This window comes from Arachis duranensis, unplaced genomic scaffold (assembly GCF_000817695.3).
Source record: "Arachis duranensis cultivar V14167 unplaced genomic scaffold, aradu.V14167.gnm2.J7QH unplaced_Scaffold_232525, whole genome shotgun sequence".
In the NCBI taxonomy this organism is placed as follows: Eukaryota; Viridiplantae; Streptophyta; class Magnoliopsida; order Fabales; family Fabaceae; genus Arachis; species Arachis duranensis.
Window position 1 is genome coordinate 386,785 of NW_026264851.1, and position 14,351 is coordinate 401,135.

General features: G+C 32.1%; 1 protein-coding gene across 1 annotated transcript; it reads left to right on the forward strand.

Moving 5' to 3' along the window:
• The first annotated feature begins 13,099 nt into the window (after nucleotides 1-13,099).
• LOC127744133 (protein FAF-like, chloroplastic) lies at nucleotides 13,100-14,351 on the forward strand. Its single transcript, XM_052256411.1, has 2 exons — nucleotides 13,100-13,158; nucleotides 13,279-14,351. Exon 2 carries the CDS (start codon nucleotides 13,292-13,294, stop codon nucleotides 14,105-14,107), a length of 816 nt encoding a protein of 271 aa, XP_052112371.1. The 5' UTR covers nucleotides 13,100-13,158; nucleotides 13,279-13,291; the 3' UTR covers nucleotides 14,108-14,351.

Sequence of the window (14,351 nt, forward strand, 5' to 3'; positions counted from 1 at the left end):
TTACGTGATTGAATACATGTGTAAACCAGTTTTACTAAATTCTTAAAAAAAATACTCATCTTTACAAAAAAAAATTTACCTAATTTTAAATGTTCACATAGATATAAAAAATGATAATTCCAGAAAAGGCTTTTAAAAAATTGTTCTTAATTAATTTATTTTTTTTTCAATTATTTTGTTAATATCTCATGTTATTTAACAAAAATATAATTGAAAAAAACTAAAAATCATTTAAATCTCGCTCTTTAAATATATTATTATTTACTAAAGTTTTAAAAGTTAAAAATGAATAATTATTTAAAAATACAGAGTTTATTCGTTATTACCCCTCAATTATATACATAAAAGTTACATTTAAACCCAAAGATATTAAAATGAGGTTTTTCTTTAGCACTTCAATAGCATTAATAACTGATTTTAGTATATATATAGGATAACCGACTGTAATTAAAAAAAAAAATTTGAAGATAAGAAGCTTGGTAAACATAAGCTTTAGTTTGTGGATTTTGGGTGGCATTGTTTTATAGGTTGAGGCAGACAAGTCGCATCCTTTTTCCCTTTTGAGTGGCATTACTATTAATTATTTGTAATTTTCGTTGAGTATGTATCTTTCTATATTTTGATTATAATAATAGCTTTGCTAAATACGAGTAATGTTAAAAAATTAATACTATAACAATCAATTTCAGTTAATATCATAGTAAATTGTTAAATAAATTAAATGTATAAAATCTACCACTAAAAATATGAGATTTGTAAAGCTTAATTTTTAAATTTTTCTTTTAATTAAATTTTGAATGTTTTTTATTTTTATAAATTTTATATATTTTTTATATTAAATATTGCCAGTTGTGTAATATTGATTTTCACTTCAATTCTTCGACCAAAGGTCCTTTAATCTGATTCAAGATAAATTGGAAAAAATAACCACAAGATATGGAAGCAACAAGCTTTGGTAGTCATTCGAGGACAAGCATTAAAAAATTACCTTTATCAAGAAAAGATCCCTGCACTTTTTGAAAATTCAGAAAATCAATCTACTGGTGTTTAATCTTCTCAATACAAACAATAGATTTAAGATGATCAAAACCTAATTTCATGGTTGCTGTCTGAAGGTTGTAGAAGGCTTAGAGAAGGGGGGTTGAATCTATGACCTTCTTTTAAGTTAATAAAATAATCCTTTTAAAACAAACTTTCAGTCTGAATCTGTTTGAACTCAGCAGCGGAAAATTTATGAGACAATTTCATTTTGTCTCATGAATATCAGAAAACAGAACAGAGCAGGGAAGAGAGAAGCTGACAGCATCATGTATCCTAGTTCGGTTGCCTTGTGCAATGCAACCTACATTCAGTCTCTACCACAACAGTGGTGAAATTTTCACTATAGTTAAAGTATTACATACACCAATTCCACAGGATTGACACAATTCTTTCACACTCAAGTTCTAACCTAACTTAACTTGGTTATGCTAATACCTAACTCTTCACTCTTAGTGCTCACCCAACTAAGAAAGGAGTACCTCACTGGTACAGGATACAAGACACAGAATCAACCTCAAGAAATCTGAAATTACTCTAGACTTTTCATTCAAGTGTATCACTCTGTCTCTTTCCACTCTTAGGCTTTTACTTGAGCTCTCTCATTCTGCCTTTTACCTTAAGAAATTACAGAAAGATAAACATAAAAAAAAAAGATTACAATCTGTAAAACATGAAGGATATTAATGCTTCAATAGCCTCTTTGCTACGTGACGAACCAGATTTGCTTGCCTCTGATTTAGTTTCTCATTCTGGCATATTGCTCCTTTGACTAGGAAGCACTGTCCAAGTTGATGAACTTCTTCAGAGAACTCTTCTCAGAGCATAAACCTCAAAATACGGGTTCTCTCTCCTTGTCTTCTGAAGGATGAAAAATCTTCTTTTGTATCTCCTTGCATGTTTCTGAGTTGCTCTCTCCTAGGTCAACTTCTTGAGTTGTGTGCTACCAACTTACCATATCACTTTTTTCAATTAATCCCCAAATTAGAAATTTGAGTCTGATTTTTTCTCACTTGACCAAATGTCTCAGGGAAGCAAAGAGAAACAACCTTTCAATGGTAAACCAGATCTAAACCCTTGAGATACTACTTGGTCTCCAAGAAATAATTTTGGCCTTTGATTCACAGCAGTGTTTATCAGAGATCATCTTTTTCATATATCCCAAATTGAATTGGCAGAAAGTTGAAAATGAAGAGAAGAAAATAAAATACATGTAGAGAAAAATGAATCACCTTTAACTTCTAACTTATCTTGATATGGTTAGATGTGGGTGGTTAGACCTCTACCTTTCTAGCTTAATCTTTCTTTTTCTTTCTTCTTTGGTGAACATCTTAGGAACTAAGCTTTCTCTCTCTTTCTTTGAGTTATGACCGAAGAGGAAAAAGTTAAACGTTGCTTTTGGTAAAAGCAATTTGGAGCGATCAGCTTTGAGTGATCAATTCGGGTTTGGGTCAGTTATGATTCATTCAGCCCGTTTGATTTCTTTGACCCATCTGATTTTATTGATTTGATTCCTTTGGAATGTTTATTGTTTTGTAGCCCACCAACCTTGGTTTTATTTTCCATCCAATTGGGTTGCTGCTTTGTTTTTCTTTGACCTACAACACTTAATCAAATTCAATTAAAAACTAATTGGGTGTTTAACCCACTAAAAATAATGTTTGTCATTATCAAATTAATTTAGTTAATTTCTTAACTCAACACTGGTCTCTATGGATTCTGCTATCAAACCTACAATGGTTAGATGTACTTATAGCTACCAGATTTGGAATAGGATTGAGGCATATTTTGCTGAGTCTACAAAATTTCAAATCAAACAATTAAAAGCACAGCTTAAGCTTATCAAGAAACACAACCTCACTACTTTAGAATATATTTTAAAGATCAAAGTCATTGCAAAATTATTAGCAGCATTGGGAAAGCCTCTCAGACCAGAAAAATAGGTTAAAACTATTCTTGAAAGTCTAAATGAAGATTATCAAATGCTTATGACTACCATCAATTCAAAACCAGATATGTTTACCCTATGTGAAGTTAAAACTATGTGTTAACTCATGATAAAATGTTGGACAAGTATAGAAAACCAGAGAATCTAGTGATGCAAGCTAACTTCACACAAACCTTCTTTCCATCCATTATAAACTTCAATGTGGAACTGGAGGAAAAAGAGGGAGAGGAGGTGGAAGATTCACAAGAGAAGGAGGGAGTTAGTTGGCTCTTGTTTCCATTGACGCTAGTTTTTTACTAAAAAATTAGTAAGTTAGCTAGGACTTATAGATTAAGGTCAATTATGCTTGCTTGATTTACTCCTCGATGTTAGAGGTTGACGAAGCGAGATTGACTCATCATAGTTGCCATAGTTGTGATTATGACGATGATAGGATTTCTTAATTCTCATTCCCAAGTCAAGGCTCTTTTATGCATTTATAGCATTTTCACTAGTTGACCTTATTTTTCTTTTAATTGCATTAATTTCAATTTTGACAATTTCTTAGTTCTTTTACATTTTTCATTTATTACTTGCAAAACCCCTTTTTCTCACAACCAAAAGTGTGACAACCTTAATTGCATTCCTAAAGAGAACGACTCGAGATTTAATTACTTTTGATTATATTTTTATTTGGAAAATCAAATTTTGATTGGAGAAATTTAATTGCCGGATTAGACTATGATACCAACGAAGTGATTCTTATTTTGAGAAAATCCGAATCGACACGAATCCTACCTATCACTACTCTTATACTCCTTTTATCAGTACGGATTCTTTTATGCCAAGTAACACTAGCACTACCACTAATATTAATGATTGGTCTTCTCGTACTACTAGAAATGATGATATAGTTACTACTAATAATAATTTAAATCATCCTGATACTCAAACTCACCAAGATACTCTTAATACTAGAAATGATGATATAGTTACTATTAATACTGATTCTATAATACCCATATCAGATATTCACATAGAGCCTTCTTCTGTTGAGAGACAAGATAATTTTCTATCTGAGTCATAACAATCTAAACCTTCTCTAAATGTACATCTTATGGCAACCAGGTCTAAAATTGGTTCTTTTAGACCAAAAATCTTTACTGCTACGATTAATACTATCACTAATAGTTTATATTATATCTATAAAACATTAACTATTGTTCTTGGTATTTCACATTAGCATAGAGCTATGATTGAAGAGTATGATGCTCTTCTAAGAACTAAAACCTGGGATTTAGTTCCTATACCTCAAAATGTCAAAATTATTGGGTGCAAATGGGTGTACATAATCAAGAAGCTACCCGATGGATCAATTCAAAAATACAATGCTAGGTTAGTTGTACAAAAATTTCATCAACAAGAGAGTTTTGATGTTGGGTAAGTTTTTAGTCCCGTTATAAGGCCAATTACCATTAGATTAGTTTTAAGTATAGCATTATCTAGAAATTAGATCATTAGGCAATTTAATAATACTTTCTTGAATGGTGATTTACAACATACTATTTACATGTCTCAACCAATTGAATTTGAACAAAAAAGTGATACTCATGTTTGTAAATTGAACAAGTCTCTTTATGACTTAAAACAAACCCCAAGAGAATGGTTTTTAAAACTCAGTAAGACTTTGAATCTATTTGGCTTTAAAAGTGCTAATTGTGACACATCTCTCTTTATTAGAAGAAATTCAGATTCCTTAATCTACATCTTATGTTATGTTGATGATATAATTATAACTGGGAATAACTCTAATAAAATAACCTCTATGATTCAACAACTTGATCAAATATTTTCATTGAAGGATTTGGGACCATTAAGTTATTTTTTGGACAATGAAGTTCAAAACACCAAAGATGGTATCTTTCATCTGTCACAAACTAAATACATAATAGATTTGTTGTCTAAAGTTGGCATGGAAGAGGCATCTCCAATGCCAACACCAATGATTTCTTCTATGCGGCTCTTGTCTTCAGGAGCTGAAGCTTTTGAAGATCCTAAGCTATTTCGGACAGCGGTGGGTTCCTTGCAATATCTAACCATCACCCATCCAGATCTCTCTTTTGCAGTCAACAAATTAAGTCAGTTTATGCATGCACCTCTTCTTTCTTATTGGAAAGTAACAAAGAGGATATTAAAATACTTGCAAGGGACAAAGGAGTTTGGATTGACATTTCATAAATGCAATGATACAAGACTCTATGCTTTCTCAGATTTGGATTGGGTTGCTGATATTGAAAATCGAAGGTCAGTGTCTAGATTTTGTGTGTATTTTGGCACTAATTTAGTGTCTTGGTCTTGTACGAAGTAATCTACTGTTAGTAGGAGTCTAATAAAGCAAAATTCAGAAGTTTGGCATCCTGTGAAACTGAGTTAATCTGGTTTAAAATTTTTTTTTAAGAGTTAGATGTTTTCCTTCCAACTCCTCCCACTATTTACTGTGATAACCTTAGCACAGTTCTGCTTATGCACAACGCAATCTTGCATGACAAGACCAAGCATTTTCAGCTTGAAGTCCAGCTAATTCGAGACAAATTGAGGGACAACTCCCTTCATATTATGCATATTCTAGGGATTGAACAAATTGCAAACATCTTTACCAAGCCATTATTGTAACAACCGTCCTTCACCCCTTTTGGAAACAAAATTAAATTCAAAATTTGAAAATCAGTTAGGAGATCGGTTTAGAATTTTGAATTATGGATATGAATCTAATAACTGCCTTTCTTTTTTAATTTAAAATGATTTCAACCACCCTGCGACTAAAAGTATATAAATAGGGGTACACCAATAGGTAGAAGATCACCCCTCTCAAACACTATTTCTCCCCCTTCTCTCTCTATGAAAATATTCTGTGTGTAAATACAAGAGACAAGCTCATAGACAATAAAGAGGCGTTAGAAAAAGAGTAGATAATTATACTTTCTTTTACTTTTATGTTTGGCATGTATTATACTCTATTATTATTTTTTTACTATCTATGCATGTTATCATGTTTCGGTGTCTTATGGCATTAATTATCTTTTTTCTCATCTTTTATCCACATTGATCATGTTTGTCCATTATGTTATTTATGTCATCTTCATTAGTACATGTCTTCTTATAAGTTTTATTTAATTATATAATATGCCCTATTTTCATTATATGCATTTATATGATCTTTTATGTCATTATATTATTAATATTCTTTTAGGGTCGAGAGTACATACCCTTTTATAAGTTTTATTCAATTATTTAATATGCCTATTTTCATTATGTGCAATTATATGATCTTTTATGCCATTATATTATTAATATTCCTTTAGGGTCGAGAGTACGTACCATTTTATAAGTTTTATTCAATTATTTAATATGCCCTATTTCCTATACTTTAATATGATCTTTCAATTTATGCCATTCTGTTACTAATATCTCTTTAATTAGAGAGTACATGTTGCCATATAACTAGGGTCTCATTATTTCATATGTCTCTTTTATCACCATATTTGTCTATCTTCTTGCATGAGTTCTTCTTGTATGATTTTCTTGTATATGCCTAAACAACCCTATTTGTAAATTGAACTGAGAGAATGATCCTTCGGTGAGAGAAGGTGACTCCAAAGACAAGATATCGAGATGATCCCTCGGTAAGGGAGAGTGATCGATCGAGATGATCTTTCGGTAAGAGAAGGTGATCGCCAAAATGTTCGGGATAAGAACTTTCGGTAAGGAAAGGAGACTTCCATTTTTATACCTGTTTGACCTCAATACCTTCAGTAAAAACTACAAGATAAGAAAGGAGAAGTATAAAGAAAAGTTTGATTATAATTATATTTTTAAGATTTATTTTCTTAAGTTTTGGTTATGTTGATGTTTCATGAGTTATTATCCTTTCTATTTGACTTGCCTATGTCAATATTACGTGCTTTTCTTTTATGCCTATCATGTTTTACGTTTTACAAGAAATATTCATAATACATGCAATGCCATATGATTTTTAAATTTCGCATATGGGTTGGGGATAGATATGGAGGTGTTACATAGCACTCCTATTGAGATATTACATAGCACTCCTATCGAGACTTTTTAAGTTCTCATCCCTTCTTTTTTCCCATACTATCTCCAGAGGAACATGGCACAACGGATGGAGACGACGCAGCGCCCCTGAGAGTAACTTCTGAGTATGAACCCTCGAAGCATGCATGGGTAGTTACGACCACTACTACCGTGCTCCAAACTATCTACTTAGGTCGAGATTTCATAGAAAGAGATCCCTAACTGCTTGTCATAACCTTTCTAGATACGAACACTTCAACACTCAAGAAACGGTCACCCGAGGTGGTATATCTCAAATCAAATTTTGAGGCAGAAGAAGAAGAGTCTGACAGCCCTAGCCAGGAAAAGGACTGCAAGTACCTCAATTCGTGAAAGACTGAAAGGTCCTGACCAAGGATAGAATATGACACAATGACGGGAGTTTCTTCGATGAAATTAATTAGGATGCATTGGTTTCTTTTTCTTTCGTCATAATTACTTTTAAGCACTTTCTTCCTTTAGAATCGTGCTCATGAGAATTTTATTTTTACTCTATTTGCTTGAACTTCTTTGAATGTATTCAATTTTGTCTTTTCAGTGCTATTCGATTGCTACCCAAAATTTCATGCGTATTTTCCTCCTTCTTTGCATAACGATTGAGTTTATTGGTTTTCTATCAAGGGTGACACCCTATCTAAAGGCCTTCAAGGATAAGATTTTACCTAGGATGTTACAATTATTAGTTGCTGCCTTTGAGAGATTACGGGTCAAACTGCGAGTAGCTCTTCGACCATACTCCAGTTTGAGGGGGGTGTGAAGGATAACAAAGATAAAGATTGTAAATCTTTATTAGAAACAGAGTATTAGTTTGGCTAATTAGTGGTTTGTTATTAACTCCCTCTCTCTTGTACTAGTATATATATCAGTAGTTGACCTTTTAGGAAGGAGATAGCATTGTATTTATTTCATACATCTCTAGGTATTCCTAAATAAAAGAATTCCTTTTTGCTTCATTTTGCTTTCCTTTCTTTTCTCCATTTTTGATTTCTTGCTAAACTAGTTAGTGTTCCAAAACTTCTTTATGGTATCAAGAACTTAGGTCTTTCGAAGATCCATGACTTCTCCGTCAGATGATTCTACTATCTCTGCTAATAAAGATTCAAGTGTTGCAAATACAAATTCTTTTCAAATTCCACTGCAATTCTTCAACCAAAGACACTTTAATTCGATTCAAGATATGTTAGGAAAAAATAACCACAAGACATGTGAGCAACAAGCTTTAGTAGTCATTCAAGGACAAGCATTGAAAAATTACCTTTATCAAAAAAAGATTCATGTACCTTTTGAAAATTCAGAAAATCAATTTGGTGGTATTGAATCTTTTCAATACAAACAATGAATTCAAGATGATCAAAACCTAATTTCATGGTTTCTGGCCTCTATGGATTTTGCTATCAAACCTACAATAGTTAGATGTACTTATAACTACCAGATTTGGAATAGGATCGAGGCATATTTTGTTGAGTCTACAAAACTTTGAATCAACAATTAAAGGCACAACTCAAGCTTATCAAGAAACACAACCTCACTGCTTTAGAATATATTTCAAAAATCAAAGTTATTACAGATTCATTAGCAGCCTCGAAAAAGCCTCTCAAACCAGAAAAACAGGTTAAAATTATTCTTGAAGGTCTAAATGAAGATTATCAAATGCTTATGACTACCATCAATTCAAAACCAGATATGTTTACGCTATGTGAAGTTGAAACTATGTTGTTAACTCATGATGAAATGTTGGACAAGTATAGAAAATCAAAAAATTTAGTGATGCAAGCTAACCTCACACAAACCTCCTTTTCATCCATTCCAAACTTCAATAGTGGTACTGGAGGAAGAAGAGGGAGAGGAGGTGGAAGATTCACAAGAGGAGGAGGAAGAATGTTGGTGAAATATAACAACCTTCCAACTAGTTGCATGTACCATAATGAATCATTCAACTTCGTCCCAAAATTCTCAGAGAAAGAGCAGTAGAATATTACATGGGAGTGCTTGCTGGCTTGGCACTCAACATGCTAAATTCTTCTAATAGGTCTAATGTGTATTTGCAGTGGCAAATTATCAATTCTCTTGAACTATGAACAAATTTCAGTCCTATAAAATACTTCAATCTGCTTATATCCTTAATTTTAAGCTTCTCATCCAAGACCTTTTTTACATTGCTGATTTCTTTCATATCATTTCCAGAGAGAATGAGGTCACCTACATAAATTAGAATTATTGTAAATCCTTTGCCCATGATTTTAGTGAAAAGAGAGTAATCATATTTTAACTGAATAAAACCTTCTCTTTGTAGCACTCCACTCAAATTCAGATTTAACATTCTACTGTCTGACATAAAATTAAATTGGTTTTTTGTTACTTGTGTCTCTTGTCTCAACTTCTGTTCTATCACCATTTTCCCATAACTTCATGGTATGACTCATGAGTTTGATCCCTCTATAATTTTCGTAATTCTATATATCCCCTTTATTCTTGTAGATAGGTACTAAGGTGTTTTTTCTCCACTCATCTGGCATCTTCTTTGACTTTAAAATCTCATTAAAAAGTTTAGTTAACCAACTAATGTCTTTATCTCCAAGGCCTTTCCAAATTTCAATCAGAATACTATCGAGTCCTATTACCCTGTCATTTTTTAACTGTTTTAGATCTTTTTTTATCTCGAAGTCTCGAATCCTTCAATAGTATTCGAAGTTTTGATCTTCTTTTCTCGTGCATAACTAACCAAAGCTCAAAAAAATCTTCTGTCATTCATTAAATAATTTGTAGAAGTAGTTCTCTTATCTTCATTGATCTTCTCATTTTGAACTAAAATTTCTCCAACTTTATTCTTTATACACTTAACTTGATTTAAATCTCTCATTCTTTTTTTTACAATTATATACATGTAAACTAATAATATTTTTTAATATTTTTTATTTTTAAAAATATTATTTATATATTTATATATCAATATATATAATTTAATTTATTTTTAATATGTATTTTATATTTTAATAACTAATTTTAATGTATATTTAACATGTTTGTTCTAACTCATGCACAAATGCAAAATAATGTGAGAAAGAAGGAGCATAAACAAGAGCGACTGCCAAATGAAGTAAGTCTTGTGTCCGTCCGAAAAGGCTCATAAAAAGTTAGACGTGACGCGCTTTCATTTATTTCCACATATTATTATTCCATTATGATTTCTAAATAAATTATACACATATATATATATACCATCAAAAAGTAAAAAGGAAAAAAAAAGACAAAGAAAGGTATACACTATTACTATAGTCTGAAATCAATATTAGATGTTAGTGTCGGATTCTCCACGAGGCAATAAGATTGTGGGATTTCTAGCCGCCCAATCATATTGCTCTCTCCAAAATTAAAGTTGATTCCTTTGCTTCCCTCTTAAGCCATTTTCATCCAATAAATGTTTTTATGTACATATATAATAATAGTTCTACATTATAGCCATGCCTTTTTCTTTTATTTTCTCCATTGAGTATGGTTGTAGTGGCAATGACCTCACTACCCTTTTCATAGTTTCATTGATGTTAATCAATGACTTTTTATGAATTATTCAACTATGTATGTTTTTGGTGGGTGATGGGTATTGGAGAGAATGGAGGATTGTGGTGCTCACTTTCGTTTAGTAGACGAGCCTTTTAATTTCCTCCTATTTACTAATTCAAAAGGAGCTTTAATTTGTTTGTTTGTTACACCAAAATGGTAGATCATTAGCTACATATGCTTTATTGATTTTTACCATATGTCATCAAAGCAAGTGTATATGTTTAGAACTTAATGAAAAAGACATCATGTGTTGATTACATATAAGATAAGATCAGACAAGCATGCATGGTACATTAATTTACTAATAATAATACACGTTTAGTGGTATATTAAACTAAGAAAAATAATTGAGAGTTTTAAATTATGCTTTTTATTTTAAATAAAGAAGTTTAAATATTTTATCTTTTTTGACATTTTTTAAAAAATAACATATATTTAAATTTTTACTAATTAAAAAGATCAATTAAATATCTTAATTATTACTTTTAAACTAAATGACAATATTTTGACATGATTTAATTGTTTGATAGTGCTCATCTCAAGTAGCTTAGATCGAGTACAAAATTTATTTCAATTATGTTATGCCTAAAAAACATCAGTCACTAGTTATATGTGTATTTGACATCTTATAAATTTTTGTTATTATATTATTATAAATAAATATATACAAATATATAATAATTGATTTTTATGCACATAGAACATTTTAATTTTAAATTTAATTTGGTATTTGTTATATAGGTAATCTGAGATAGGTGGATTGGACCTAAAGGATTGGCCCAAATGTCAATGGAGGGTGATTTCGAACTTGTTCACGATCAGAAATTGTGTGTTTTGAAGAATAGAGGGTGATACCTGCAAAGACACTCTGATGCCTAAGTCAGTAAGGGGGTACGCAGGTTTTGAGAATATTGGAACTTAGTTTTACCTGAGTGTGTCAGTGTATTTATAGTGGTGATCCAATAACCACCGTTGGAGTAGTTCCACTTCTGAAGGTAGATAACCATCCCTTTATCTTAGGGTTGTTGAGATATTGCTTCTGGAAGTGGATGAGAGATTTTAGGAGGCAATTACTTATTTGAATAAGTGTTATCTGTCAACTCATCTCGAACCCGACCTCTTTGGGGAGGGGCTCATGTCGAACCCGACCTCTTTCATGGGAGGTCGATTAGGGGGTAAGGCCAACCTTTTGATTGGGCCTTTTTTAACTTACTTGAGACTGGACCATAGTGTTGAGTCAGGGTATGAACAGTACTCTTATCATGATTAATTATATGTATGAATGATAAATCTAATAAAATTAGAAAACAATTTTTTGGGTTATTATTGAACAGAAAAAAATTTACAAAGAAAAAATGTCAACTAATAATATTAATGATATGAGGTCTACTACACATACAAGCCTTTTTGGCTTACAAGCTATACAAGTTGCTCCAAGTCCAAGAAAAAAACACGCGCCTCTTCAACAACACGTTCACTCTTCGTCTTCTTCTTCAATCAAAACGCAAACCATCAAGAAAAAACATGCGCCCCTTCCACAACACGTTCACTCTTCCTCTTCTTCCTCAATCAAAACGCAAACCATCAAGATTCAAGGAACATTCGAAACAAACTACTACGATTCTGCAGAAACGTTCCAACTCCTCGCGAAGAGTAGAAGAAATCAAAAAGAAAAGATACAAATCTCCATAAAAAATCACTAGAAAAAAGGAAGAAACATTATTTAAGGTATTGTTTTACTGTTCTTCTAGGTTTTTCTTCTAGATTGTCTCTGCCATGTGCCTCATCCTTAACCAGCAAAACATTAAAAGATTTCAAGAAGAAATATAGTGTCTCTCCCTGTTTTGGGTGTATTTCTTAAATCTTTTGGGTGTATTTCTGTGATCCTTTGGGTGTATTTATGTAATCTTTTCTGTAACCGTTTGGGTGTATTTCTGTAATATTTTGGTGTATTTATATAATCGTTTTGGTGTATTTCTGAAGTTCTATTATCTTCAAAACGATTTAAAGCTTGATTTCAGAAACCATGAAAATCGAAAAAAATGAAGCAAAGGAGATCCAACAAATATGACAAGAAATTCGAAAAAATAAATGAAATCTTTTGAAAAATGAAAGTTATATATTTATGCATTAATTGATTTGAATTGATTTAAAATTCTGTTAAAAAGACACGTAACATAATAAGCAGCACATTTAATAAATGGGTTCGTTCAGACTTGTAAAGTTTGTAAATGCAAAACACTTGTAGGTAGAGATTACCTAATGATATATAGCAAAAAATGAAAAAATTAACACCCTAGCGTAAGCAATAGAAAAGAAAAAAAAAATATATTGAAAACCTGAAAAGGGAGATTTTTCAATCGTGGCAGTAGATAGATACTGTTATTGGTTCTTCCTTTTGGCACCCTATAAATACCCCATTTCCTTCTCACATCAATTAACCACAACCATCACCTGAACTCTCATCTCAAACCTAACTTTTCTGTTGATAATAATCACAGGTTCTATATATATCTATGTGTTTTCTTAATAAGCTTTGGGTTTTGAAATTAATATCACTAGTTAGGCTTTGTTGTTATTGTGAATTAATTAACTTTGATCATAATACTTGTTGGATGCAGATTACTAATTAAGATGATGGTGCCGGCAATGAAGAAGCAAGAAGAAGAAAGTAATAGTAAGATGTTTGTTGGAACATGCTGGAGTTCAATCTTGATGTCCAATAATAATAAGTCCATGGAAGAAGAAACATTGATGAATTCATTGAATTGCATTCCTCCTTATTACGTTGCAAAGACTAAAAAAGCCTCTCTCAGTGATAAGAGTCTCCAGATATGCACTGAAAGCCTTGGATCCGAAACCGGCTCCGATCATCTTCTCTTCTCTTCCTCTTCTTCTTATACGGTCCCTTCTCGCGTTCAGACTCAATTTCAGGCTCAAACTCAGGCTCTGCCAGAACAGCATTGTGCTAATAATCTTGTTTTCATCAACAAGTGCGCACCGCGTTCACCTCCTTCTTCTCTTCCTCCTCCGCTGCCTTCGCTTGGGACGCTGTCCCGCCGGCGTGACGGCAATGGGAGGCTGTTTCTAGAAGCTTTGCCAGCTGTTGCTGCAGCTTCTCACAAAAACATTAACAAGAACAACAATAAGCTCTGTGCTCAACGCCAAGACGGTCGTCTCGTCCTTACCTTTGCTGCTTCTAAAGAAGAAGAAGAAGAATTTGAGGAAGATGACAATGTTGTTGTTGATGAAGAAGAGGAATATGATGAAGATGATGAAGTAGAGGAAGCAAATCACGATGATGATGATGATGATGATGATGATGATGATGATGATGATGATGGTTACTTGGTTCATCATCACAATAATAATAATCCAAAGAGCATTATTAGTTGCAAGGATTCTAGAAGGTCTTTTCTACTATGGGAACCACATTGCATTGCTACTTAATTTCATGATGATTAATTAATTAATTAGCCATAATAATGTACTCTTATTTAATTTTTATTATATATATCACTCTACTTAATATCTGTCTTCTCTGTTGTCTCTACCAGCAGCTAGCTCCACTCTTTTCAGGGAGCTGCTGATTAATTAGTTCAAATAAATCAATTAACTGGACAGAGGAAGAGACAATGATACTTATTATTTGTAACATCATATATATTTCATATATGCTTATCTTCTTTTCATA

Bases quoted from the DNA above. Each gene is read 5' to 3' on its own strand.
- LOC127744133 (XM_052256411.1), top strand. From the start codon at position 13,292: ATGATGGTGCCGGCAATGAAGAAGCAAGAAGAAGAAAGTAATAGTAAG.